At 49.1% G+C, this 27407-nt stretch overlaps 1 protein-coding gene across 3 annotated transcripts in view; it reads right to left on the bottom strand.

The window, feature by feature from the left end:
- PIGQ (phosphatidylinositol glycan anchor biosynthesis class Q) overlaps positions 1 to 27407 on the bottom strand; it is a 39909-nt gene that overhangs the window by 10234 nt on the left and 2268 nt on the right. For 2 of the 3 annotated variants that reach the window (XM_027737947.2, XM_039383627.1), the window contains exons 2-9: positions 24631 to 25322; positions 19266 to 19397; positions 17719 to 17839; positions 11132 to 11258; positions 9867 to 10020; positions 7148 to 7259; positions 5232 to 5312; positions 4147 to 4261 (exon numbers count right to left, since the gene is read on the bottom strand). In XM_027737947.2, coding sequence (XP_027593748.1) covers positions 4147 to 4261; positions 5232 to 5312; positions 7148 to 7259; positions 9867 to 10020; positions 11132 to 11258; positions 17719 to 17839; positions 19266 to 19397; positions 24631 to 25295 — 1507 coding nt within the window. In that variant the 5' untranslated portion in view covers positions 25296 to 25322. Of the gene's footprint in view, positions 1 to 4146; positions 4262 to 5231; positions 5313 to 7147; positions 7260 to 8595; positions 8838 to 9866; positions 10021 to 11131; positions 11259 to 17718; positions 17840 to 19265; positions 19398 to 24630; positions 25323 to 27407 lie in introns of those variants that run through there. The other variant, XM_039383628.1, reaches the window with a different exon arrangement.

Here is a 27407-nt window from a genome sequence, read left to right as displayed (position 1 = left end):
CTTTTCCACTCAGGATATTCTACAGTTCCACGCCATTTGTTGCCCAGTGCTGTTGTCTGAGCACTGATTCCCTAGAAACTGTCTTAAACCTTTCTGGATTTGGGAACCTCCCCACTTTTTCAACAGGATTCTCTCATAGTGGTTTAAGGCTAATTACAAATGATGTTTCCCTCAGCTCCACTAAAAGCAGCTCCTCTGACTTCCAGCTCGAGAACACAGTCCTAAAGCAAGCACAAAGACCAGAAATCAGCCAGCCAGACCTGATGATGACAAAGGGACTGGGAAAACCTTTTTCTTTCCCCAAACTTCCATCAGAATGGGCACTCCATGTTTAGAGCTCACCTTTAACTTGTGCTCATGTGGATCCAGCACATGTGCAAATCTCTCCCTCTTTCAGATCGAGGGAAGGAAGTGGCTGACTAGAGGCATGAAAACATTTTGGAGCAATCCCTGCCCATTAATCCCAGCATCCCGATGTTTTTAACAGGCTACTAACCCCATCAAACCTGCCACTTTTCCATTTCCTCTTGGATAAACCTGTCCCATCCAAGTGTGTCCCTGTTATTCCTTTCTGCAGGTAAGATGAGACAAGATTAACAAAAATGATCTGCCACAGATCAAACACTGCCTCAGGAGTACAAACAGAAATAAAACCTGTGTAAACCCCATCACTACAGTATCTCTGTGACTCCTGCACATTTAAAAACCAAAATGTTTCCTCTTTTTCCTCAAGCTTTGAATTAATTAAAATTATATAGTACACTCCTGAGACAGAACTCTCCTCTAGCACAGAGGTCTGGTGCAAACTCTCTGCCCAAATCCTAAAACCTTTCCTGTCCAGGGCAGGAGGGGTTTATCTGCATTTTGCTGGATTATATTGAAACATGGGCTCCTCCAGTGGCTTCAAACAGATGTTTGAGTACCCTGGGCCTCAACAAGCAAATGTGCTGGATGACCAAGTGTGTTCAATGTGATCATAGAGCTGTGGCTCAGAAAAGTGTCTGAGCCATTCCAGGAACTATTTTCAGGCAGAATTTGTCAGAGAGAGTCAGAAACAATAGGCAGTGAAGGTTCAAGTACAGGGTTGAGCACTCTGGAGCCTTATCCTACAACAGCCCACCAGAGCAGCAAAAGCTGGTTCTGTAGGTCATGGCCACACACCTCCCTTCTACAGCTGCAAGCCAACCACCTCTTAATTAGATTACTTAATTGCTCAAGAGACTGAAACTTCTAAGAAAATATATGCAGGAAAAGGCCATAAATTTATTTTAGAATGACCTACAGATTCCTACAGTGCTCAGAAGTCTGAGCACTTCCCAGGAGAGCAGGAAGGCTCAGTCTCCTGCAGGTCACTCCAGCAGAGAAGAACCCTGAACTATTTCATGATTTCCAGCCAACTCCAGAGCTCAGAGTTCTGCTTCTTCTGTACAAAGGCACCATCAGTGGCACAAGAGAGACCAGGACATGAACACATTTGCTTTGTTTCACAGGACAGCACACTAAAGTGAGCTCACTGCCTGTTTGTATCCCACTGATCATGGAGACAGCAGCACGACAGGTCCTACAGAACCACGACAAAACCTGTCCCAACCTTTGGGATGGGAATACTGGGACAGAGAAGCACAGAGAAAATGAACTGGCCTGTTCACAATCAAACAGCATGTTGGTAACCCGTGTGTGGGCAGAGCTCTTGAGACCCCCAAACTCACTGTTATGCCTTACTTCACCCTATGAATCCACATCCCAACCACAGTGGCACCCCTTGAGCTGACACTGGGTGGATACAACTCTTGTTGTATCCATCAGCTGATGGATGCACAAAAGGCTTTTTAAAGTCACAAATATTTCACTTTGGATGTGTGGAAAGCAAATATGGGCTTAGTTTCTGGTGTGTGGATGGATCATTCACCTACCCTAGCCCAGGCTTCATCGGTGGGGTATTTTGTCAATTCACTGAGTCATTGAAGCATGGAGTGGTTTGGGTTGGAAGGGACCTTAAAGCTCATCTAGTTTCCCACCCCTGCCATGGGCAGGGACACCTTCCACTAGCCCAGGTTGCTCCAAGCCCCATCCAGCCTGGCCTTGGACACTTCCAGGGATGGGGCAGCCACAGCTTCTCTGGGCAACCTGTGCCAGGGCCTCCCCACAGGGAACATATTCTTCCCAATATCCCATCTAAATGGGATATTCTTCCCAATATCCCTCTTTCAGCTTAAGGCCATTCCCCCTTGTCCTGTCACTGCTTGTCCTTGCAAAAAGTCCCTCTCCAGCCTTCTTTGCAAGCCCCCTCGAGTAAAGAACTTGGAGGCCAGATGCCATGAGTGAACTGAGCTCAACTTAAACATGACACTGAACCTTTCCCACCAGGAAAAACTATCCATTCATGTTGGTAGAACCATCTTGATGTAAAATCAGCTGCGGTAACACATGCCAGAAGGTGTCTTATTCAAGTTCTGGGTCTGAAAAGGGAGGCAGAACCTAAGCAGTGAGGACACCAGGAGATGTGTACTCTCTGAAGTCCTTTGAATTGGATTCAACTGCTCCATCTGTTCCTGTTGCAATGCCATATCTTTGTGCTGAGGCAGGAACACAGGCTGCAGAAATGCTCAGAGCTGCCTCTTCATCTCACAGACAACATGGCATTGCAGGATCAGTAAAGAAACTCATCTGGGAAGACAACCCTGTGCCTGGGTGGAGGCTTGTTACCCTGCAGCAGGTACCTGGCTGAGCAAGAATGAGAAGCATTCCAAGACTGACGGGAATATGTGGCCTTACACAGAAGAGGTTGGAAAAGACCTCCAAGATCATCAAGATCAACCCTTTACTGAACAACACCACGTCAACTAAACCATAGCACTGAGTGCCACATCCAGTTGTTTCCGGAACACTTCTAGGGATAAATCAGGGATACACCTCTCAGCGGAATGAGACTTCCCTCTGCTCCGTGACCTGCTGTTTACTGGCTCAGTTTTCTTCAGCAGCATCTCCCCAAAGACAGCCCTGAAGGATTGAGAAGTTTCTGCCAGGAAATTCATAGGAACCTGCTGCAGGCAGAGTTGGTAACATGGCTCAGCTCTACCTTCCCAAAACTGAGCGTGGCACTGCTCCAACAGACAAAGCTGAGGTTGCCTCAAGCTCCTCCTGACTTTGATGACTAGCCTTGGTTTAGTGATGATCAAGCTCTTTCTCCCATGTTAAATTCCTGCTGCATGCTCTTTAAATGGATAGGAGATAATAAATGTGCTAGATCAACCATAGCTGTTGACAGTCAAACTCATTCCAAAATGAGCCTTACTCTGGTGCCAGCCATGGTTTATGGTTACCCAAAGTGCAAACAATGACTAGCTCAAAATGGTGACAGATTAGTCTCAAAAAGACAATGATGATCTGAACTCTGCCCAGAGCTTTGAATTTAATCCAAACTTCTCAGCTCAGGACTTCAGTCGGTCAGGTCAGCACAGAGCTGAAACAGCTCCACTGATTCACAGCCACTGTAGATCCAGCCCTTTGGAACAGCCAATATTCCAAGTATTTTTGTGATTTGGCTTTTTTCAGAGCCCAAACTGCCAAAGTTATCGGCTTGTTTCATAGAATCATGGAATATCCTGAGTGGGAAGGGACACACAAGGATCATCAAATCCAACCCCTGGCCCTGCACAGACATCCCAACAATCCCATCCCTCCCCAAGAGCGTTGTCCAAACACTCCTGGAGCTCTGGCAGCCTTGGGGTGCCATTGCCCCACCACCCTCTGGGGGAAGAACCTTTTCCTGATATCCAGCCTAAACCTCCCCTGACACAGCTTCATGCCATGTGTAACTCTCTGAAGTTTATCTGACCTGGTTCTCTAGAACTGGAACAAAAGATGAACTCGTTTATGGTGCTTGTTTGGATGTCACTTTTAGCTGCCACAGGATTGGACTGAGTAAAGGTGCTCGTGATTTTGCTTCAGCATCAGATTTCTTTCCATTGACATCCTCACCCTGCTCCTTGCAGGGTTAACAGTGGGGACACCTGCATGACTCAAGCCTCAGGTTCTTTCCTGCCCCCACTGCATCTTATTATTCAGGAGTGACCCAGGGCATCAAAATTAAAAGTATAATGCAAAATCCTTGAGCTGCTTTAGGGGCAGAGCTGAGGGACTTACCTGCGAGCCTGTAGGATCTGCAGAGCCGAAGGATCAGGGAATAAAGGGGCAGAGAGTCAATCAGGTCAACGAGCAAGTGTATGAGGCCTTGCACAATCACCACCAGCAATCGGAGCTACAAATATAGTGTAACAGAAAATAGCAAACAGGAGATGAAACACTTGGAAATTCATGAGCTGAGCTGGGATCTGACATTGCTGTGGGCTAAGCCAAAGTCTTGTGTGCTGAGCTAAAGCCTCCCAAAGTGGGTTTGATGTCCAGAAGTGCTGAGCATCCAAACCCTGTGTGAAGATCCTTGGCAATCTGAGCTTTCAGGTGTAACTGGAATGAAGCTCCTATGGCTGCGGTCCTGCAAGGACGTGGGACCTATTCCACTTTCGACAGCCACAGTTGAAAAGGAAGCCCAAATTCTCCCATTTCTAGTCAACTCCAGCACTGTGTACCACTGAATGTCAACTTTTCCCTCTCCAAAGGGGAGCTGAAGTAGTTTATTTGTGCCCCACACAGAGTCTAAGCAAGAGCAGAGCAGTCAGGAATGAGCTCCCTGCTCCATGTTTTCTGTCCCTGATTAAAGCACCTCCTTTTGTCACACTGCAGTTATTTTTTGCTGCCAAGCTCATCTGAAAAGAGAAGGCTCAAAAAAGATGCTGAAAGCATGTGATTGTCACTGTCTGTGGAAAATTTGGCTCTGGGGAGAGACTGGTCATGTTGGGGGAAGAAAAGAAAAAGCAGTCGCAGCGTCTGAGCAAAGCCTGGCTGAGAGCATTTAACACAGCAAGTTATTCCCTGAAATAAGGTTCTGGATCAAACCACAGGGGCTGTCACCTCAGACATGGGATGGAAAGATAGAAAAACAACTTCTGAGAGATAGAGGGAAACCGTTTGTCCTGCTGGCCTGGATTTGCTGGGAATTCCCTTTGGAGAAACACAAACATACATCCTGAATTCCACTTGAGCTGTGTGAGAATCCTTCCTAGGACACCCAAAATTTATATTTTCTTTATGGATGACAATAAATGTCTAGGAAACCAATTTTTGCTCTCTCAGAAGAGAGTATATGACTTGTTTCAAGGGTTAAATCTTACCAGGGTAAACACCAAATAATACAGTGCAGTTGTAGGCAGGAGGAACAGCAGGATGGTGAACAGCAAAGTGCCAATAAATAACTAGGGAAAAAGGAAACACAGTCATGAGCAGAGCAATGGCAAAATACAACACATTACAAATAAAAACCAGGAGGCTGTGAGGCAGCAGAAGTTTGCAGGACCCCTTAATGTGTGTTTTTTTACTGCCTATGTGAATAATGATGCTACCTGGGATATTTTCAGTATTCCTCCTCTCATTGGGTCTTCTTAGAAGGCTCCCTATTTTAGGAGTATGTTTGAAAAGATAAATAAAAGCTGGATCCTGACAGCACTTTTCCTTTATAGACAACACTCAAGATTTCCTATTTCAGCCCAGCTTCCCTTAGGAAACAAGACTTACATGATCTTGCCATTTGTTCCCACCATATCCACAAAAGTTTTAGAACCATTGATCAGTTTTCAGCAGAAAACTGTGTAAAGGAACAAAGAAGAGGAAATTTGGATGGAAATTTTGTAGAGAATTGAGCAGTACTTTTGTTCCTCCTTGTTTTAGCAGAACGGGCACCTGGTTAAAAGCTGTCAGAATTTGGCTGATAAACATTCCCTGAGGCACCAGCCACAGGAATTCTGCCTCTTGTTCAGTGGGAAACTGGGAGAAAGGAAGAAGCTGGAGTTACTGGGGTGGGGGAAGCAATATTCAGAGGATGAAGGAGAAAAAAATCCATGGAAAGCAGGTGTCACTGGCTCCACTGCCCACACAAAAAGTTATTTTTATTCTGGGTCAGCCCAGTTGGTGTAAGTCTAACTAATTCCAACTGGGAGAAATGCACATTTATGACAAATAGGGACCTGATTCTTTAAGTTTCAGTCACCACTTCCAGAACAGAGAAGCCCCAGGAGCACAGGGCACTGCCACTTTTGCAAAAAGAGATCATGGCTGAGGGATATGAAAAAAAAAGAACCCACCAGCCACATCACAGAGGTGGATCAGCACCCCAGCTTTAGGCTCACAACCAAGAATAGATCACAATCCAACCCATTCTCCTCACAGCAGTTGTTTCTCCCCTCCTCTGTCACTCCACTGCAGTTACTTAAACCTCCAAAAGTCTTTTAAGGTCTGCTTTAAACGTCTCTTCCTCCCCAGCCAACGACACAATTCCCACTGGTCTCCAGAGCAGCAGAATGAAGCCTGAAGTGCCAACCCAATTCTCCTCAAAGTACACAGGGACTGAGCCCTGATGCAAAGCTGGCACGGAGGCTTTTACTCTCCAAAGAAACAAAACCAGCCCAGCAGTGGTGCAAGAAGCTCACGGTTATCTGTTGTAAAGGCAGGAAGCACCGACCCTGGGAGCCCCCAGATATTATTGTACGATTTCAGTGATGTTGCAGCTGCCAGAGAAGGAGTAGTTCAGGCTCTGCTGGATGTTTGTGTGGCATTTCGGAATTAAAAAGAGCTTCCAGCGCTCGACCAAAAGCTACCTCTGCCTGAGTGAGAGCGAGTGGGCCCCGCTCCAGCACGACGTGAATGAAACCGGGCCTTTTAATAGAAACGCTGCCACGGCTGTTACTGTGGCAACACTGCCGGGCCCCGCATCGGGAACGGCCTCCAGCCCTCCCCCATTCCCGCTCCAGGCGCCCGGACTGCCGGGAGCTGCAGCACCCACCGCGGGCCCGGGCAGGGGCTCAGGGGGATTCAGCCCTCTGAGAATGAAGGGAAGGTTTGGGAAGGTTGGGGAAGGGGAAGGGGAGGGCAGCTGCAGGGCAGCAGAAGAGCCACGGATGCAGTGTTGGGGCATGTCCTTGTTCCAAGCACCACAAAGCCTCCCGTGGCTTCTGTCTCAGTGTTGGATGAAGCAGGACAGGGTCACACGGCCCGTGGGCAGGGTCCTGCAGTGAGCCCAGGGCTGCAGCACTACCTGGTCCAGGTCATAGGAGCAGGAGTCCACCCGCTGCCGGAGCACGTTCCACTTCTTGCCCCGGAACAGGCGCCACAGGGATGACAGTCCATAGATCTTGAGGCAGTAGAGCCTGAGCAGAGAGAACACTGTGGGCATCAGAGCTGGGAGCTCCTGAGCCCCAGCCCCAAACAGCCTCACAGCCCTGTGCCCACCCACACGGGGTGGCAAAAGGGATCAGCTGAGAATGGCACAGACAAATGGCTCAGTCAGTGTACTTGGGCTGGCCCTGGCACAGGGCTACTGCAGCCAGCTCTGGGCCACTGGAGGGCAAAGGCCAGGCCACGTCCTGGGGCTGCAGCAATTGCCAGCACCATGGCACCACCATCCTGGCAGCAAATGGTGGTGAGGCCCTGAGGTTGCCCAGAGAAGCTGTGGCTGCCCCACCCCTGGGAGTGTCCAAGGCCAGGTTGGACGGGGCTTGGAGCAACCTGGGCTGGTGGAAGGTGCCCCTGCCCATGGCAGGGGGGTAGAAATGGATGGTCTTTAAGGTCCCTCCCAACCCAAACCAGGCCATGATTCTATGAAAAGAAGCAGCAAGCTCATTCCCCCAGGCTCATCTGTGTGTCCCCAGTTCAGATCTGTCCCTTCCCCTCATTTCTTCACACCCTCCCATGGCAGGGCTGGCCAAGGTCTGACCCCCTTCCTTGAGTCAATGCAATGCAATTTTGCCTCTGCAGCACAGAGACAAGAGAGAGGACTGGATCCCCTGTGCCTCCTCTAGTAACCCACAGCTCCAAACATCCTGAAGAGGGGGAAGAGATCAAGGAAATGGCTGGTGGCCCCTACTGCATCCCTTCCTCAGGATTCATGAACTTGGTGCTATGACACTTGGAGCTACTTCCCTCCCAGAAAAATGGCAATGAGGAGGGAAACTTGGCATGGCAAGGGACGTGAAACGGACATCCCTCTATGGAATAACATCAAGGAATAAAGGGCTTCTGGGATGGAGAAGAGGCACAAAGAGCCCTGGGCAGAAGTGCCAACATACAGGGATGTAAAGAAAGGGGACACAGCCAACCTGTGGGGCAAAACTGAGCCTGAGAAAGCCTGAGCCACAAAAGCCAGACTGGTAAACCAGAGTAGCTAAGGCATGGAGGCTGCTCAGATTTCACATCAGCTTTGTGAAAGCAGAGGTAAGGAGTCTCATCCAAGAGAGGAATCTCTAGGATTGAGGAACACCAGCTGCTTCCAGGAACTGGCAGGGTGCCCCCAGACTGCAGGCACAGCTCCCTGCACTGACGCCCGGGCAGGAGGGTGCCCAGGAAGGCTCCTCCAGGTTCTGGGACACACCTGCCCGTGGCTCTGACTGAGGCCACGCACTCTCTGCACACCCTAACGTTGACACCAAGCGGGTGTTGCTGTGGTGGCACCTGCCCCACCTGCCCTGGCTGCCTGCACACACTTGCCTGCTCTCCTTTCACTCTCTGGTTTGCTTCACAAGGGGATCTTGGGCTTCATCGGCACCTGAACCAGCAAATTCTTCCAGCAGCTGTGGGAACTCAAGGAGCTGTGGTGGCTGTGGGTGACTGCTGTCCCTTCCTGGCTCTCCATGGGGGCACCTGGCTCAGCAAGGCAGCTCAGTGCCAGTGCCAAGGTAACACAGAGCTCTCTGTACTCCTGACAAACACGAGGTGGGTTGGTTGGCTCCCTGCAGCTCGAGGGAAGAGCAATCAGCTGAGAAAATGCTTTTCCTACTTCCACTCTCTACACAATTAGGAGAAGCAAGGCCACTCCTCACAGACCAGCACAGAGATTCCAGTAGTTAGAGGTGTTGGGAAGAGATCCCCCATCACTGACATGATTTTGAGTGTAAGCCCTGTGCTCACAACAGACCTGACTCATAAATGATGTCTCAATATTTCCAACCATTCCCTAAACTACTCATCTAAAGACTTACTATTTCTTCTGTTGTTTGCAGTGTAAAGCGTGGGGAGGGACAATGACCATTCTGTACCTTATAAGCCTAAAGGTCCTTTATTTATTGTATCCCACCTCCCTGTCAGGCTCAGCTGTTGTCCCATGGCCTGAGTGACTCCTTGGTGCAGCACATGCTAAGGAGGCAGGAACAGAGCACAGTGATGGGCACTCCTTGCACAGGAACCTCAACATGCCTTAGATGTGCCCCAAAGCCCCCTGCACTCCCCCAGCTCTCAGGCCACAGGGCTCTCCAGGAGGTCCAGACAAATGTGACACCAGGATGGTGTCACAGCCATGCTGTAATCCCAAACCTGGCAACTGTGCTCCACAAGAACCTCTGCAGCAGTGAAGACACAGGGACTCTGGGACTTCTCCAGAGCTACGAGAGTTCCCCTCTCCTCCTCCTCTCCTCCAGTTCCCCTCCAAATCACTGGGCAGGGTGCAACTGAGGAGAGAACTATAAGGCTGAATCAAAGGGATGGGGAGAACAGCTTTCCTGTCCTCTGCCTGTCATATAGTTCTATTTTTCCAGGTCACTACCACGATAAATAAATATTTAAACACAGGAGAACTGAAAGACAGGTTGCTTGTACTACTGTGGCCACCATTTCTACCAGCATAAAAGAATTAATAAATTAATTGCTGGTTAAACTGTGAATTGAAAAGCACTCCACCAGGACTGAATGCTCCACCAACTGAAGGTAGGCCTGAGGGCTCTGTGGCCCTTGTCCCCAGCCAAAGCGAGGAGGGAAGGACTCACCGGGCCCCGTAGACGTAGAAGCAGTAGATGTGGAAGGTGAGGAGCGCGATGATGTCGGAGAGGATGCACAGAGCCACGGTGAGGCCCAGACAGGCTGACAGCCCCACATACCACAGGATCATCTCGATGAAGGGCGACATCAGGTGGATGTAGCCTGGTGGACACGGCAGAGGGTCGGTGTCACATCCTCCTGGCACTCTCAAAAGTCTGATTCCCCCTACTCTAGAACACTGCTCCGGAAACCAGAGCCGTGAAAACATGGAAGTGAAGCTGGAAAGCTCCTTTAGATGTCACCTCCTTTTTAGGAGGGCCAACTAAAACTCTCTTTCAGCCAAGGTTTCTGTCGAGGTGTGGCAGCTCTGTGAGGAAGGGGAGGATACACTTACCTTGAACAGAGCAGCCACTTGCTCCACATGTGATTCATAGAATCAGCATGGCACGGTTTGGGTCAGAAGGGACCTTAAAGCCCATCTTGTTCCATCCCCTTCCATGGGCACCTTCCACTAGACGAGGTTGCTCCAAGCCCCATCCAACCTGATCTTGAACACTTTCAGGGATGGAACATTTGATTTTCTACACCTGTGTCTGGGTTCTCAAGTACATTTTTAACTGCACACATCATCATTTACTGCAACCATTTCTATTTTCCTGCCCTTCCCACAAAAGCCACCCCATATGGCTTTTATAAAACAAAACAGTGTGGAGAAACAGTCTCATCGCTAAAGTGGGGCAAAGTCACACAAACAAGACCATACTTGATTGGTGAGCAAAGTAAAGCAGTATAATAACTATGGGGTTCATGTCCATCATGACTGTACTCCTCCACCAAGGACAGAAGGGGGGTGTTATTTCAAGGGGGAACCTGAAATGAAATTGCACTAAGCTCAAGTTGGGAATAGAACAGGGCTGGTGTTTGCATCCCTGCACATTCCTCATCCCTACCCCATCAGCTGCCTTCCATGTAAACGCTGTGTCAGACCTTGTAGAGGTGCCTTCCCTTGGACACCCACCACCAGTGACACCAAGAAAGCTCCATGGTGATCTGCACTTCTTGCAGAGCATCAATACCAGCACTTTGCTTAATGTGCATGATTTCCTTGTGTGGGAATCCAACTTTGGCTTCAGTTCCCACAGCAGGAAGACTCAAAGACAAGTCTGTACTTGCAGAAGAACATTTTGATTCATTACTCACCTCCAGGCAAACATTAAACACTCAGAGGAAAGAGATGAAAAGGGAGGCTGGGAAGTTAAACAACTGCACTTACTAATCCAGAGATGGATGTGGTAGAGGAAGAAGCGGCCCAGAACCTGATCCAGAGCTCGGTTCATTTTCAGTCCAGCTGGGGCTCCCATCAGCCACTGGAGCAGGTCCTGGAGCTCCTCAGCTACATGCTGCAAACACAGGGAAGTAGGGACTGGAGATAAAACAGTGCTACCACACCAAACAGGAACTGTGCACTGTTAGTGCTGCCCCCTCAAAGGATTCTTACCACAACCTTCAAACCCACGGAAAAAAATCCAAACAACTACTTTATAGCCGACCAGTCAAATCAGAACTGCACCTTCACTGACTCCTTACTGACTCAAACACAACAGCTGAGAGGAACCTGAACTGCTTCCATGGTCTCAGTGCTGGGAACATGAAACTGTGTCACCTCTGGTAGACTTGCACAGTGTCAAATGAGAGTTCTGGAAATAGATGGCAAATGCTGGTGCACAAATGGACTTCTGGAGACAGTCAACTAAAAAGTCAGAGCTGAGCTTGGGGAAGGCTGCCAGGATTGTAAAAGGGGGGAAGATGGCAGTGCAGTGAATTTTTACGAACAACCTTTATGTGTTTAGTGCAGGGTAGAAAACATGATTATATAAATGTATTTCATACACAAAATTTCTTGATACTCTGTGGTGTACTAGGCAAAATTAGCCCTGCTTATAGCACTACTCTTGCCTATCACTCTTGTGTCTCTCTGGAGGCTCCATGGAGAGGTACCTATGGCATTCCTGAAACAAAGCAACCTCTGAATCACTGATGAAAAACACTAATGGAGCTTGTCCCCAAATCACAGAATCAGAGACCATTATAGTTGGAAAAGACCTCTAAGATCAACAAGTCCAACCATTAACCTAATATGGCCAAGGCCACCACTAACCCACATCCCCAAGTGCCACATCCACATCTTTTAAGTCCCTCCAGGAATGAGGACTCCACCTCTGCCCTGGGCAGCTGTGCCAGGGCCTGACCACCCTTTCCGTGAAAAAGTTTTCCCAATATCCAATTTAAACCTCTCCTGGCACAACGTGAGGCCATTTCCTCTCACCCTGTCCCTTGTTCCCTGGGAGCAGAGCCTGACCCCTCCCAGCTCCCCCCTCCTGTCAGGGAGTTGCAGAGCCAGAAGGTCCCCCCTGAGCCTCCTTTTCTCCAGGCTGAGCCCCCCCAGCTCCCTCAGCCCCTCCTGCTGCTCCAGCCCCTTCCCCAGCTCTGTTCCCTTCCCTGGACATGCTCCAGACCCTCCATAGCTTTCTTGTTATGAGGGACCAACACTGTCCCAGGACTGGAGGTGCAGCTCCCAAGGGACTCTGGTGCTGAGCTCCAGAACATGTTCCCCCCTGCCCTGTGTGCTGCCACTTCAATGCAGCAGAACAAACCAAAACACAGCTCTGGGATTGTTATTCCTTACCTCAAACTTGTGCTCCAGACCCTTCACAGGGGGCTTTGACTCACAGTTTCTGGTGATTTCATCTCAGGCTGATGTTATTTATTGATTTTCTCTCTCCACCCCACTACTCCACACTCCCCTTGCAGTGGCTCTGCTGCTTGGTGCTTCTCACCTGCCCTACTCCCCTGAGCTGAAACCAGAGGTGAACTTCATTTACAGGCTGTGAACTGAGGTAGCTGAGAGTGGTAACCTTCAGCAAGGAGCTGGGGAACATACCTGGAAGAAGGGACCTCTGACATTGTCCCACACGAACAGATCGTGAGGAAAAGCCTTCTACCTCCAAAAATCCCACTGACAGTTAAGTCCACGCAAGTGAAGGGCACTGAAAACTGCCCACACGTAGAACCACCAAACCACACTCCCTCAAGTACTGCAGCCTACTTTCCCCATCATTCATATGAATAATTTCCCTACAAGGAAATTGTTTCCAAGGAACGATTCCATTTTCTTTATTAACCAACCAACCAAGATCCTGGCAAAATGAGTTTGTAAATATTTACTTTCAGTGCAGTGGCAAAATTAATGGCTCCATCTCTAACTTCTTCAAAAGGCTGTCTTTCTGTTCCCTCCATTTTTCCTCTGTCTCACTGCAAGTCAGGACTGATTGGATCCCATGGAACTCACCTCTGTGGCTGGGAAGCGTTTGCTGCTTTATAAATAGACTGGGTTTAATATTTAAAGTGTTGGACTGGTAACTTAGAAAAAGCATTTGGGGATTTTAATGAAATATTTAAATGCTTGAAAGCAGTCCTTCAGCAAGGTTGGTTTTCAGCAGGCAGTATTTCTGGAGGCTGCCAGTCCCAGAGGTGCTGCTAAACCCTGACAGGGGCACGTAGCCCTGGGAAGGTGCCCTATCTTGCTGTTATTTACCTGGGCAAGCCTTCCCAAAGCATAGTCCCAAGGCATAACCTTGGAGATTGTTTTCCAAACAGATATTTTAGGATTGATCGATAGCCAGGAGAATCAGAAAAGGTGACTGGGAGGCCAATTCTCCTCCTGCAGTCATGAATACTGAATGTGGGCAGTATTAATAAATCACACACAGTGGGTTGAAGTGTTTCATAACAGGGTGCAGGGACACGACCAAACTGGAGAGAGACTGAAGCTAACAAGGGTTAGATGAGCTCACTGTGGAAATATTCCCTTTACTGTCATTCTCTTTCTCGTTTCCATAGGCAGAGGGACTGATGGTGATGTGACATGGATAAGGGCACACAGGGCACCGGGAAATCCACTGATGCTTCAGGGAAGGGAACAGAGCTGGGGAAGGGGCTGGAGCAGCAGGAGCAGCTGAGGGAGCTGGAGGGGCTCAGCCTGGAGAAAAGGAGGCTCAGGGGGGACCTTCTCATTCTCACAACTCCCTGACAGGAGCGGGGAGTTGGGGGGGGTCAGGCTCTGCTCCCAGGGAACAAGGGACAGGACAAGAGGAAACAGCCTCAAGCTATGCCAGGGGAGGTTTAGGTTGGATATTGGGAAAATTTCTTCATGGAAAGGGTAGTCAGGCCCTGACACAGCTGCCCAGAGCAGTGGTGGAGTCCCCATCCCTGGAAGTGTTCAAAAAGCATGTGGATGTGGCACTTGTGGACATGCTCTAGTGCTGAACACAGTGGTGGTGCTGGTTGATTGTGGGATTTGATGACCTTGAAGCCTTAACGGCTCTACCTGCTGCAGGTTGGAGCACACAGAGCCAAAGCTCTCGCTGCCAGACACCCCTGCCTGTGTCTGCTGCAGGTGTTTGGGGCTCTAAGACACACTATTTTACAAGTTACCATCTATAAATATTTTCCAGGAAGTGTTCTCTCTGCTTGCTTTGTTTATGCATCAGCGGAACAAGGCTGAGTAGGAATGTACATCCAATTATCTCCCAGCCCCAGTAAGGCTTTTGGAGGCACGATCCATGATAAATATTTAACTGTTTCAAAGAGATTACAGCTTTAGAAAAAGAGACATCGGTGAGGATCAAAGAGATGAAGGAGGTAAAAAAGAAACAGAAGGTAGTTTATAAGCGAGTGTAGTGCTTTGAGTCAGGTATTTCTGAAAAAAGGCTGTCGTGGAAAAGGGACAACCACTGGCAAGCCTGGTGGGATCAAGGGGAAGGAGGAAGGTAGGAGTTGTGTGGGCACCTACAGAGAGAAGATTATTCCCATTTTCCATTCTTGGATTTGAAAGCCTCTCCAAAATCAGTCCTTGGTACTGCACACAGCTCCTTGCCAGTGGCTCCCTGGGTGTCTGTGAATCACATCTGCCTCACTGCCTGACAAAAGCAACTTGTTATTACAGCCAGCACAGCACAGCTCCTCAAGCTGTGAGAGTGGGATGCCTTGTGCAGCATCAACAATTGCCAGCTAAGTGCTGATTTGAGAACCATTTCATCAGGGGATGAGGAATGATGGCCAGGGAACAGGGATTGAGCCTCCTGGCAGCAGCTGACTGTGTGACCTGTGCTGAGAGTCAAAATACCCCTGGACCTCCAAAATATACCTGGACCTCCCTCCTTCCAGAGAGATGTCTGCTAGGCAAAAAAATGAGCAGTTTATCCAGGCTCCACACAGCTGTAATTTTGTCAATATTAAAATCAATCAATCAAACCAATGAGGTTATATGTTATATAAGGTTAGTTTGTCAATAGGAAAATCAGTGAGGTTAAAATAAGGTTATGTATGATTTATAATATATTAGAGTACATAATAATCATATTATAATAGAATCAGGGAATACCCTGAGCGGGAAAGGACCAACAAGGACCCTGCCTTGCATGGGACACCCCGACAATCCCACCCTGTCCCTGAGAGTGTTGTCCCAACACTCCTGGAGCTCTGTCAGCCTTGGTGCTGTGCCCACTGTCCTGGGGAGCCTGTTCAGTGCCCCACCACCCTCTGGGGCAAATGATATATCCAATATTCTATTTACTAACACACAGAAGTGTAAGGCCAATGCCATCAGCAGATCTGGGGCACAGCTCAAAAGCAGAAGAGAAGGAGCTTTAGGGAAGGAACAGGAGCTCTGTTACTGAACTTGGCAAAACACAAGCACTTGAGAAAGCCCCAGTGACGGGAATAATGCATTCCAGATGGACACTCAGCAGCACAGAGGAAACCTACTGCTGAATGGCTAAGGGGAGATTTTGCTGTCATACTGGAAAAGAAGCGGAGCTGGCTTGCACAGCACATGCTGAAGTCATCGGTATATTTTGGGATCACTCAGATCTGCATTTTTAAGGCCTGCAGAATATGCATATAAATCAATGCCCAGCAAAGGCAGTAAAAGGACTCCAAATGATTTTGTGTCCACAGCCTAATATGCCTGAAAGAAGAAAGTAAGGCTGGGAAGTAAGGAGAGTTGTGAGTGGCCCGAACTGATAAGCCTGGATAAACAGGGAAGAAAGGCACTGACTGGCTATCAGGGCCCCCCACACACGGAGGAGTCAGCACTTCCAGGAAGGAAAGCAAACAGCTCCTGGTGACAGCCAGGTAACCAAGTCCACACACGTAGGAGGCCTGTGGAGATAACTGACACTGATGCATGAGCTGAGTGACAGGTGAGCTAAATTACTGAGAGAGGAACAAACAAGCAACCTCAGAAGCCAGCCTGTCCAGGACAGGTGCTGGGGTTGGACATACCTGGAGCACAGAGAGTGTCCATCTGCCAAAGACACTGGGCAGATGGAATCCCTCCCGGAGCCTCCTGTGCCACCAGGAACGCAGCCAAAGCCACTTCCCTGCAGACTTGTTAAGAAATCAGATTTCTGAGAGCTGGGCACTTACAATAATCGCATAGAGAGAGCTCTAGGGAACCTAAACTTCTCCAGTTGTAAGGAAAAGACTTAGGAATAAGGCTTAGAAAAATATTTGTAGGGTGTAGCTCCTGCAGGAAATGTGGTCCTTTCTACCCACCACTGCTGGTGAACAGTGGCTGCAGCAATCCTTAAAACATGCTATCCTTGAAAGTTTGACTATGGAAGATAAGAAGAATAGCAATAATCGTGATCCACAGCTATGCTGGACACTCCATACACACTTTGTGAAAGCACAGCATGTCATGATCAGAGATTGATGGCTTGCAACAATTAAAGGGTTAGACACAGACCAAGCAGATCATCATGAAGGGAAATGGGAGCCCTTCTCAGGAAATGCAGCATAAGTAGGAAAGATAAACTGCTGCTGGAATTCTCTAATCAGAATCAAGAAGCTGGAGAAAGAGCAGAGAGAAGATGCTCTCCAGCTGCTAGAAAGAAACCAATGGAAAGATCCACTCAGAAATGAAAGAAAAGTGGGCAGAGAAAGGATTAGGCTGTGCAGCTGCATGGCAGGGCTCAAAATTGGCTGCACTTGTATTCCCAAGGCACAGAAGCTCTTAAGACAGAGCTGACCTCAGATTAGTGGTCTGGTCTCCAGCTTCTGAAGTACATTATATGTTCCTTATTGCCACTAAACAGATATATTGGAGCTCTGCACCTAAAATGAGCCACCAGAAGAGCAGGACAGTGTGAGTCAGACTTGCTCCTCATGAATTTCTGCTGATGCTGAGAGATCTTCGTGGGCAAGAGGAGCTATGTTTGACAGAATCACAAGACGCAGCAAGTTTTCCTAGTTTAGCCTCTGTATCCCAGAGCTCTTAGGCAGGATTTCAGGTGTTTGTACCCTGACCAGCCAAAGCCTTTGGACTTCCCCATGAAACTCCTTTCTCAAGCACAGCTGCACTGCTTATCAAGTCTGACTTTTCAGCAGTTTATCAGATTCAGCCCAAGTTACAGCTTTGTTTCCCCCCAAACAATCTGAGGACACTTTCTGTTGACTCAAGAACAAAATAAAAGTACTGTGACTCCATAACCACTCAACCTGCAGCTGCAGAGCTGTCCAAGCCATAATTGTTCCTTCAGGACCTGGAGCAGCCCTCCAGTAAACACCTAATTACCATGCACAGCACATGCAAAGCAGAACTGTGTTCTTTTTGAGCAGCCCCAACAGGCTTGATTGAAGATTTCACTGTTCTCGAGGAGACCTAATTTGCATGACTTCAGACAGGACTCTGAAACCCTTGTGTGGGAGGCACTGCCTCCTTCCAACTACCCCAGGCATCGAGAGCTGCTCAGCACCCAGAGCAGGTGAAAGAGGAACAGCCTTGGCCAGACTTACGTCAGCCACGGGGATGAGAGTGTCAGCAAGGTGACCAATTCGGTTCTTCCTGTAGAGCCAGGACATCAGCAGGATCCCCAGGGCCACATCAATCAGTAGAGAGACAAAGATGTTGGCTTTCCTGAATGCAGGAGAACGAGAAACAGTGTTAGAGAAAAAGGAAGGACAGTGTTTAATGTTTCAAAGACAACTGTTGGCTTTGCTTACATTGCATCTCTAATGTCCCAGGGACAACAGGACAACCCAGTGAAGAGGAACACTGTAGGGACCTTTTGACCTTCCCTGCTGTGCTGTTCCTTCTGTGTTCAGCCAGGAGAAGGAAGACTGAGGGGAGACCTCATGGCAGTCTGCACCTTCTTCATGAGGGGCAGTGGAGGGGCAGCTCTGATCTCTGCTCTGTGACCAGTGACAGGACCCAGGGAATGGCTGGAGCTGTGTCAGGGCAGGCTCAGGTTGGATCTCAGGAAAAGGTTCTTCCCCCAGAGGCTGGTTGGGCACTGCCCAGGCTCCCCAGGGCAGTGGGCACGGCCCCAAGGCTGACAGAGCTCAAGGACAATGCTCCCAGGGCCAGGGTGGGATTGTTGGGGTGTCTGTGCAGGGCCAGGAGTTGGATGGATGATCCCTGTGGGGCCCTTCCAACTCAGGATAGTCTGTGATTCTGTGATTCTAAACATGGAGCCACTCAGAGTCTGCCACACCACAAAACCTTTTTTAGTAGGGAGCAAAGACTGGATTGAAGCTACAAAGAGGAATGTTAGACTGAAAGGTAGAGATGTACTCAGGGGCATTTACCAATTACCAGCCCTGAGGGCACCAGCACTTAGAGCATCCACGTTGAGATCAGATGGTTTCCCAACTCAAGGCAATAAATAGTGTTTCTGGGTTCATACACAAACCCAGAAGGACTGCTGAGTTCCCCCTTCCCTGCTGGAGTTTCTGAATGAAATTTTATGACGTGAGTTATTCAGGAAATCAGATTAAACAATTGCAGTTACTTTTGGTCTTCAAATCTGCTAATCTATTTTAAGTGTTCCCTGGGAGTCTATTACTGCAGGATCAGAGAAGCACACAGAACAAGACTGGCTGTGGAAGGGCCGCAGGGCATTCAATATCTGTCTCAGATCTCTGCTCTGTTCCACTCACTGTGCTGCATGTTTGCCTTTTCTCTTACACTTTTGTTACTGCCGTCAGAGTTTTTGCAAGAAAAGGTTCCCCAAAAGAGTGGGTGAAAGAAAGGAACATTTAAACCTTTCTGCTCTTATGGAAAGTGCCACTGAACACTGATGGCAGTTTTTGGTTCACAGCAGCACACAGGAAAGCAATGAGTTTGTGGGAGTTGTGAGAGCAAAGCACTCACACATGGGTGCAGGACAAGCTTTTGGGGGGCAATATCCCAGTTACCTTTCCAAGGCTTGGGAAAAAGGAGTAGAGCAAGGGGTGCAGTGATGACCCCATAGTGCTGTGTGAGCATGGGATCCATGGTTTGGGCTCCCCAAGGGAGACAGGAATAGAGCAAAGACACACATGACTTTCCACGTACCCCATACCTCATCAGCTGAGTCTGGGTTTGAGCCTTCTTGTTGCTGCTGATGACCTGGAGGTGCTGCAGGCGATGTCCCAGCTGCTCACAAGTTGAGAGTTTGCTCCATAAGAAAGACAAAGGCCAAAACTTCAGCACCCTGCAGAAACACATGGGAATGTCCCCTTTTGCCTTTGCCATGCAGCAGGCAGGCCAGCATCCCAAATCCATGCAAAACACTCAGTGCACAGTTAAGGCTGTGCAAGCAGAGACGATGATTAGATGTTAAGGACTCTCTGAAAGGTTAACAGAATTAAGGAGCTTTGCCAGACCAAGACATCTAAAGCAGACAAGCCAACCTCCCATTTCCACTCTGTCAAACCACGTGCCTTGCTCTTCCAAGGAAACCACAAGGCAATCCTGATTCCAGCCTGTGCTTTGGGATACATCACTGGGCTTGCACAATGCCCTGAGCCTCCAGCAGAGAGGAGCCAAGGTAGTTTTGTGTGCAGGGCAACAACACAACATGGTGTAACTGCTGCACAGATCCCAGTATTACCAATCATAGAATCACTGAATGGTTTGGGTTGGAAGGGACCTCAAAGCTCATCTCATCCCACCCCCTGCCATGGGCAGGGACACTTTCCACTAGCCCAGGTTGCTCCAAGCCCCGTCCAACCTGGCCTTGGACACTTCCAGGGATGGGGCAGCCACAGCTTCTCTGGGCAACCTGTGCCAGGGCCTCACCACCCTCACAGGGAAGAATTCCTTCCCAATATCCCATCTAACCCTGCCCTCTGGCAGTGGGAAGTCATTCCCCCTTGCCCTGCCCCTCCAGGCCCTTGTCCCCAGTCCCTCTCCAGCTCTCCTGGAGCCCCTTTAGGCACTGGAAGGGGCTCTCAGGTCTCCTTGGAGCCTTCTCTTCTCTGGGCTGAACAACTCCAACTGTCCCAGCCTTTCCTCACAGGAGAGAGGATCACCAGTCTCTGTTTTGTGTGAGCTTGGTATAACAAAGAGCAATGCTCTCTGTGCAGTTTCTGTCCCTTTCCCCCCCTCTTTTTTCTTCCAATTGATCCTTTTTTCTTTTTTTCTTTATTACTTTCAAATTCCTTTCTCAGGGTCTTCATTTCTGCCTTCTCTCCACAGCCTCACAGTGACCAGCATTATGCAGATAACACGACACTCGGCACTTAATTAGGTTTCAAAGTTAACATTCACATGAGGCTTGTAGGGGAGGAAACAGTCACACGGTTCTTTTCTTATGACTCAGAAGAAAAGTACTAAATGATGCTCAATTATTTTGGGGAGTTACTTTTATTGCCACACAACCTACAAAGCAAGGACTGATAGTGCTTTGTGTAGGTTAAAATGACACAGCACTGGGTGCAGAAGCCACAGCAACACAGAGCACCAGGTTTGCTTTGGGGGCTAAACTCTGATGTGGACATGATTTGAATCACTTCTCTCCTGTACATAGTTGTTGTTGCACTATTTTCACAGTGTTTCACTGTTTTCTGTTTAGGGTCCAGGGATCTACATTCACTTTTAGTCACTCCACCTACTCTCCTGGACTGCTTTGTCACGGTCCTGCAGTTCACGTCATTCCACACGCCAACATTATTCCTTGTATCCTGCTTTGCTTTTGAAACTGTAGAGCTGCTTGGATCATTACTGAGCATGACCTGGAGATGTGTGTCCCTGCAAAGTGTGTTTGCCTTCCACGGATCTCACCGGAGGACATCAGCCCACGCCCAGCAGCAGAGTGCCCGCAGGACAGTCTGGGATGGACAGACTATTTATACATTTCACACAGATCACAAGGGTATGGCCCCTCCAAACCCCACTCAGCTCCCCGTGGCTGCTATCCCCTCCTCCCCACACCCCCCTGAGCCCTTCCACCCACCCTTTGTGCAGGGTTTGTCAGCTTGAAAACCCAAGTGCTGAAGTGCCCCCTTCCCCCTCCCTCCCCATTCAGATTTCAGACACATTGGCTTTGAAACACACGCAGTGTTCTGTGAATCATTCTTAATTTGAGGTCTCCAAGTTACTCAGCTCTTCGCTACAGCCTCCCACCTTGGAGACAAACGAAAGCACTGCTCCTCAGCTGCCTTGTCAGAGGAGGGGTGGAGGAAAGAGCTCCGTGCAGGGGCGGGAGAGGGGGGGTCACTGATGCAAAGACCTGGGCTCACAGATTCACAGAGACACAAGAGCAGACGAGCTTTCTCTTCCAATTATGCCCCAGCCCAGCAGTTACAAATTCTGCTGTTGCAAAACTTGACTAGAGCAGAGAATTGCACTTGAAATGCAAAGGAGGGGGAAGGAGAAACACTCTACCTGTGGGATTATGTCCAGATGGCTGAAGGTGAGGAATTACCAGTCAAACCCCAGCTGCCAGACCCTCTCAGCTGAGGCAGAAAGCAGCAGATCCAGGGCCCTGTGCCACACACTCACAGTGACAGTCCCACATCCTCTCCCAGCACTGGGTGTCTCCCACATCCAGGGCTGCTCCCCAAGCAACAGACACACCAGATGGATGTGTTTGTCTGTGCTACAACTGACTCTCTTTTCTTTTCACCCAACACCACAAGGACAACCTCTACTCCACTCACACACCTTCTTTGCAAAGGAAATACACATCCTTATTGAAATAAAAACACAAACATACTGCAAAAAGCTCAACAGAGCAGCTGCAGGATGTGCTACGGGAACTCTCATCTCTAGGAGGGCTGAGGAAGAAAGCCAGAAATATTCCCTGCGTGGTCTCCTACCCCTTTGCACATTGCCAGAAATGCTCCCACTTGTTTACCACCCACTATATAGAATGATTTTCAGAACTTCAATGGAAAACCAACCAGATTGAAAAACCCAACAGAAATCCAGTGACGTTGTGTCATTGCATTATTTAAGCAGCAGGAGATCTTTGGGATATTTCCAAATATAAGGAATTTTAGCAATAAATTAGCACAGCCACCATGAGTAAGTCTTGATTTTCCAATTTAGTTTTTTCCCAGGAGTGAGAGGGGATTTTTCAGATAACAGATGAAAAGTAATCTTTCCAAATCTAGATCACACGCAAATATTAAGCTCCATTAACCAGAACTCCCAGAAACTGCAGGAACAGTGCCTCCCTTTGGATGAGGGATCAGACCTCATGGTGTTTATAAACAGACTTTTTTCACAAGGAGCACACAGAACTTATTGTCCCAAGACAAAATCATCCTGATGTCCCCAAGAGTACAGAGACCTTCAGGGATAATCGGAATCCTGCCCCCAAGTCCCTCTGAAGCAGAATTGCAATGGCCACCCCTCAGCACACGGTGGTGCTGAAGAAATGGCTTAACTCAAGATAAGGGAGCACTGGGTGAGCTTGGACCTGTGTCCTGAGACAGGTCCAAATCCCGAGATTTCCAGCTGCTGCCCTGCTTCTCCTGTGCAAATACACAACAGGGCATATCCAAAAGGTCTGCAGCCCCAGAAGACATTGCTGATCTCTTTCTTTAGCTTTTCAAAGCTGACATCACAAAAAACAGGGAAAGAATGAAGTCCTGTGATCTGAAGGAGCAAAAACCTGGTAAATCTTATTTTATGGGACATCCTGTCCCAGCACGGGGAGGAGGGGACTGGAAGGACACCTGCCCGTGACACCTTGAACCCTCCCTGCCTTGAGGATGTTGGCACAAGGGAGGCTGTAGCACACACCACGTGCTGAGTGGAACCAAATTCCTTTAAATTACTTAGAAAGTTGAGCAGGAGGTTTGTTATAAAGCCAGGTACTAATCTCTGTTCTCTAAGACTGATGCTTTGTAAGATAAGTGAGTATAATGCTGATCCTACGGGTGAATCAAACAGAGAAGAGAACAAGCTGTATCTGTCTCCCAAGCCCAAGAACAAGTTCAGCCCAGGTTTGGGCACAGCCAGCCCCACATTCTGCCTGCTGGCAGGTACAGCTGGCTGCTGCTGTGCCTCAAAACACCCATCCTGGGCTTAGGAAAAGCTGAAGTCAGAATTCCTGAGAAGCTGGGTAGCAGCTATCCAGGCCCAACCAGACTGAGCTTGAGTTCCTGAGTTAGACTGTGGCCTTCTGGGGACCTGTGAGCCTTGAGTTAACCTGACTCTAAGCCTGACTGATCAAGTCAGGACCTTTTAAGACAAAGAAAAGGATCATCCTGTTTGTTGGTGGTGGCACAGCCCATGGACAGCCAGAAAAAGGACCTTCTGGGCTGACTCCCAATCTTCTGCCCAACCACAAAGTTGTGACTTAGTCACCATTAACAGCCACTAACACAGAGTCAGCATCTACAGGGCAGCCCCAGGAACCAGTGTCCTTGATTATATCAGGTTTTGGCCTGATCCTAAATCTCTACCAATAGAATAGTCCAAAACCGGACAGTTTCCCCTTTATGTACCAAAATAGGTAACCCTACTGTTCAGAATGTCTCTGCATGGGAAGAGTTTCACTGTAATTCTTTCACAACAGTATCACACAATTGGAAACTGTTAAAAGCTTCCCTTCCTCCTGCCCTTAGGCTGCACTTGAGAAGATTTATCCATGAATACAGTAGTAGCTGTTATCCAAATTTCATCAATTAAAGTGTCCCCCTGCAGCTTGGAACCAGAACTCCACTCTCCTCCCTCTCCACAGCCTCTCCAGGCAGGCTGACCAGGGCAGTGGTGAAATCACCATCCTTGGAAGTGTTCAAAAAGCACGTAGATGTGGCACGGGGGGACATGGGTTAGTGGTGGCCTTGGCAGTGCTGGGTTAATGGTTGGACTCCATGATCTTTCCAACCTAAATGATTCCATGGTTCTAAACTTCTCCCCTTCAAATCTGCTCAGAATTCCTCATTAGTGCAAGCACTTGCCACATACTACATGTGGATCATCCTAGTCAGTCTCCTGGTTGTGAGAACAGGATTTCACCAAGGATTCATGCACAGCAGCAATCCCTGTGACCTGCTATAAGGCGCCAAGGCTGCAGCACCACAGTCTCTCGGAGGACAATGGATTTAGAAATACTATTTGCTGACGTTTGACAGCTGTGGAGGGATTCACAGCAAACAGGGAGGAGGGAGTCCCAGCTGTGAAGCCATTAAGGAGAGGCTCACAGCATTCTGTCAGCCATGGAATAGCTGGAAATCCACTGGCCCAGCTGTGATGAAAGTGAAGTGGGGCTGCTGCAAATGCCTCCCCAGAAACCCAACCCATGAAGAGTCCTATCTGAGGGAGCCTTTGGCCTTGTGATTTCAGTGGGGCTCCCCAAACTCCAACAGCAGCCTGCTTCCAACAGAACCTTTTGTATCAACCATATTTCTCACTGGGGCTGAGCAGAAATCCTGTAAATGCCTAAATTACACTTCCACACAAAACAAGCTGGCTGATATCACATCACTTACCTGCTCCTGCAGATCCCAGAGACCAGTGAGAGCAGGAATGTGAGGAGCATGCAGGCAGGCACAGAGGTCTGTTTGAGCAGCTCCACGATGATACTGGCCTCGACCCCCTCCGACTGCCAGTGGGTCAGCTTGATGGGCCCCTCGTCGTACCTGTCGGTCATGAACAGCACCCTGCTCCTGGCCACGGTGTCGAAGATGGCAGAGAGCTTGGAGGCATCCTCTGCCCTCCCATCACCTGTGTCCAGAGGGGGGTGCAGATGGGAGAGCATAACTTTGCGCTGGTCATAGTACACCAAGATGACTTCTTCCTCCTTAGGGCTGCTGGAGTGTTTCTGAAGGGTAGAGCAGCTCCAAAACTTGCCATCTCCCTCTTTGCTTATCTGAATCCAAGGTTCATGGGAGAATATGGTCCCAAGGTCTTCCAAGAACTCGCTCAGACCCTCCTCTTTCTCCTGTTTGCTGTTGCTCCAGGAGCCGAGCACAGAAAGGCTGACTTTGGTCAGGTGCTGAACTTGCCCGAGGTACTGCTTCACCTGCACAGGGATGAAGGGGAAGTGCACCACGGCCAGGACAACGGCAGAGCTCTGCTCCGACAGCCAGCGGCCGATCAGGATCCCGCTGTCTGCCGAGGAGCAGCACGATGGGAAGAACACCTTGAGTACCATGGCAGGGACCCTGGAGGGACGGGACACCTGCAACAAACACAAAAATAAAAGCTGAGAATGGCGAGTAAATGCAAGAAAATCTGAGCTGGCCAAAGTCACCAGGGAGGAGAACCAAGCAGGTTTGAAAACACTGCCCAACCACTTGTGTAAGGACAGTGACAGCCATCAGACACACACACGTTCAGGAGGTTCCTGATGATCTGCAGTCTTTGAAGTGAGGAAAGGTGAGCCTGGAGTCACCTTTTGTGAGTCCTGGAAAGGTCTTTCACTGATAAGCACAGCGCACCGGACCAGAAAAGATCAGGAATTCATTCAGCCTCGGATCTTAGATCCCCAACTGGATGTGCTGGAGCACTTCTAGAGTGCACCATGGTGTCTCTGGGGAGTATTTCCTGCTATTACCAACAATCAAATATTGATCCATGCCATAAAGCCAGATAATTTCAGACTCTCTTTTATCACCTCAGAACCCAGAGCTGTGCTCTGCAAAAACTCACTGAGCAACCTTAGTCGGATCACTCAGCTCCTCTTGCCTCACTCACCTACCTCATCTGGAAACTGCAACAACAATTTTATCAAAAGGGACTACAGTGATTAATTGAAGTTTGTGCAGCAGTTTTAATTCATTAGACACAAGAGCCTAAAAATGGAGAAGCCTCTCCACTTTATCAGTGCTCTTTATCTCCAGTGTTTTTCTCCCCATCATTAAGAACACATCTCAGTGGCTTTGGGAGACTCTTCCCAAAAGGAGCTTTGAGGCAGTTGACAGTGTCTCTTTAAATAAGGTGGAGGTTTCTAACAGAGCTGTAATTGCAGTAAGGAGGGCGCTGGCGCAGAACAGTCGCACCCGGCGCCCGTTGTCCTTTGCCGTCCTTCAGTGCTTTGTTAGGGATGTGAAAACTCCGCAGGGCCCCGAGGCTGCCTCCTCTGCAGGACCCAGTCAGTCGGAAAGGGAACACAGAGGGTATTTATAACACGGACAGAGGATGCGCAGGAAGGCCCTGATGGCTTTGTTTTCCTCGCCGTTAATGCAGGACAAGGGAGTCAGTAAATCTCAGCACCTGGGAATTTGCTACGGTGTGGAGGGATGGGGAGCAGCAAAGGAGAGTGATTAACCTCTGGGGTTAAAACTCAGAGAAGGGTAATTTGGGGAGCTGCAGCTGCCCCATCCCTGGAAGTGTCCAAGGCCGGTTGGATGAGGTTGGAGCAACCTGGGATAGTGGCAGGTGTCCCTGCCCACGGCAGGGGTGGAATGAGATGGGCTTTAAGGTCCCTTCCAAACTTACCACTCTGGGATTCTACAATTCCTCCAGTCCCCCAGCCCCAGTACAGCACTTGGAAATGTAGAAGTTCTCAGCTCCTTGAGCAACAAGGTGAGGTTCCCTTGGTGCACAGCATGGTCCTCCGATGGGAAAAGCACCACAGCTGCCTTTGCAAGGAGTAATGTTGTTCTTCCTTGGACTGAATTTTCCCTTTTACTGCAAAACAGCAAAGCACCCCCAAAACTTCCCTCAAGCAGACATAGGGGTGCTCCTGAGGGATTTTATTGGAGCGTGGTGCTGGAAGCACAGTGTTGGCAGGTGCTGAGGGCACCCAGCACCATCCCTTGCTGCCCCACAGACCCTCCAGCCCCTGGTGAGATCTGGAGGCCACAGAGGGATAACCTTGGAGACCTGGAGTCTGTGAGGAAGCAGGATCTCAAAAGAATCATAGAATCACGGAATGGTTTGGGTTGGAAGGGAATTTAAAGCCCATCTTGTTCCACCCCCTGCCATGAGTGAGGACACCTTCCACCAGACCAGGTTGCTCCAAGCCCCGTCCAACACTTCCAGGGATGGGGCAGCCACAGCTTCTCTGGGCAAGTGATAGAACCTCAACTATTATGTGTTTTCCCAAAGGGTTTCAAGCCTCCAGCAGGAGGGAAGGGAAGCAGAGAGCTGTGTGAGGGAGGGCAGAAGTGGCAGCTGTGACGTCCCGAGGCTGTCGGGGTGCAGCACACCAGGCCTGGGCAGGACAGAGACCTGCAGCACAACCTAAAAATGGCATCTTTCACCAAAGCCTCGTGACTATCACACCCAAATGGACTGAAAAACAAGACTTCAAGTTCATTTT

Source organism: Pipra filicauda, unplaced genomic scaffold (genome assembly GCF_003945595.2).
Source record: "Pipra filicauda isolate LSUMZ 115617 unplaced genomic scaffold, ASM394559v2 scaffold319_size1146426_pilon, whole genome shotgun sequence".
NCBI classification, from domain to species: domain Eukaryota; kingdom Metazoa; phylum Chordata; class Aves; order Passeriformes; family Pipridae; genus Pipra; species Pipra filicauda.
Note: the sequence above shows the minus strand (reverse complement) of the source record. Positions and strands in the feature narration are given on the sequence as shown.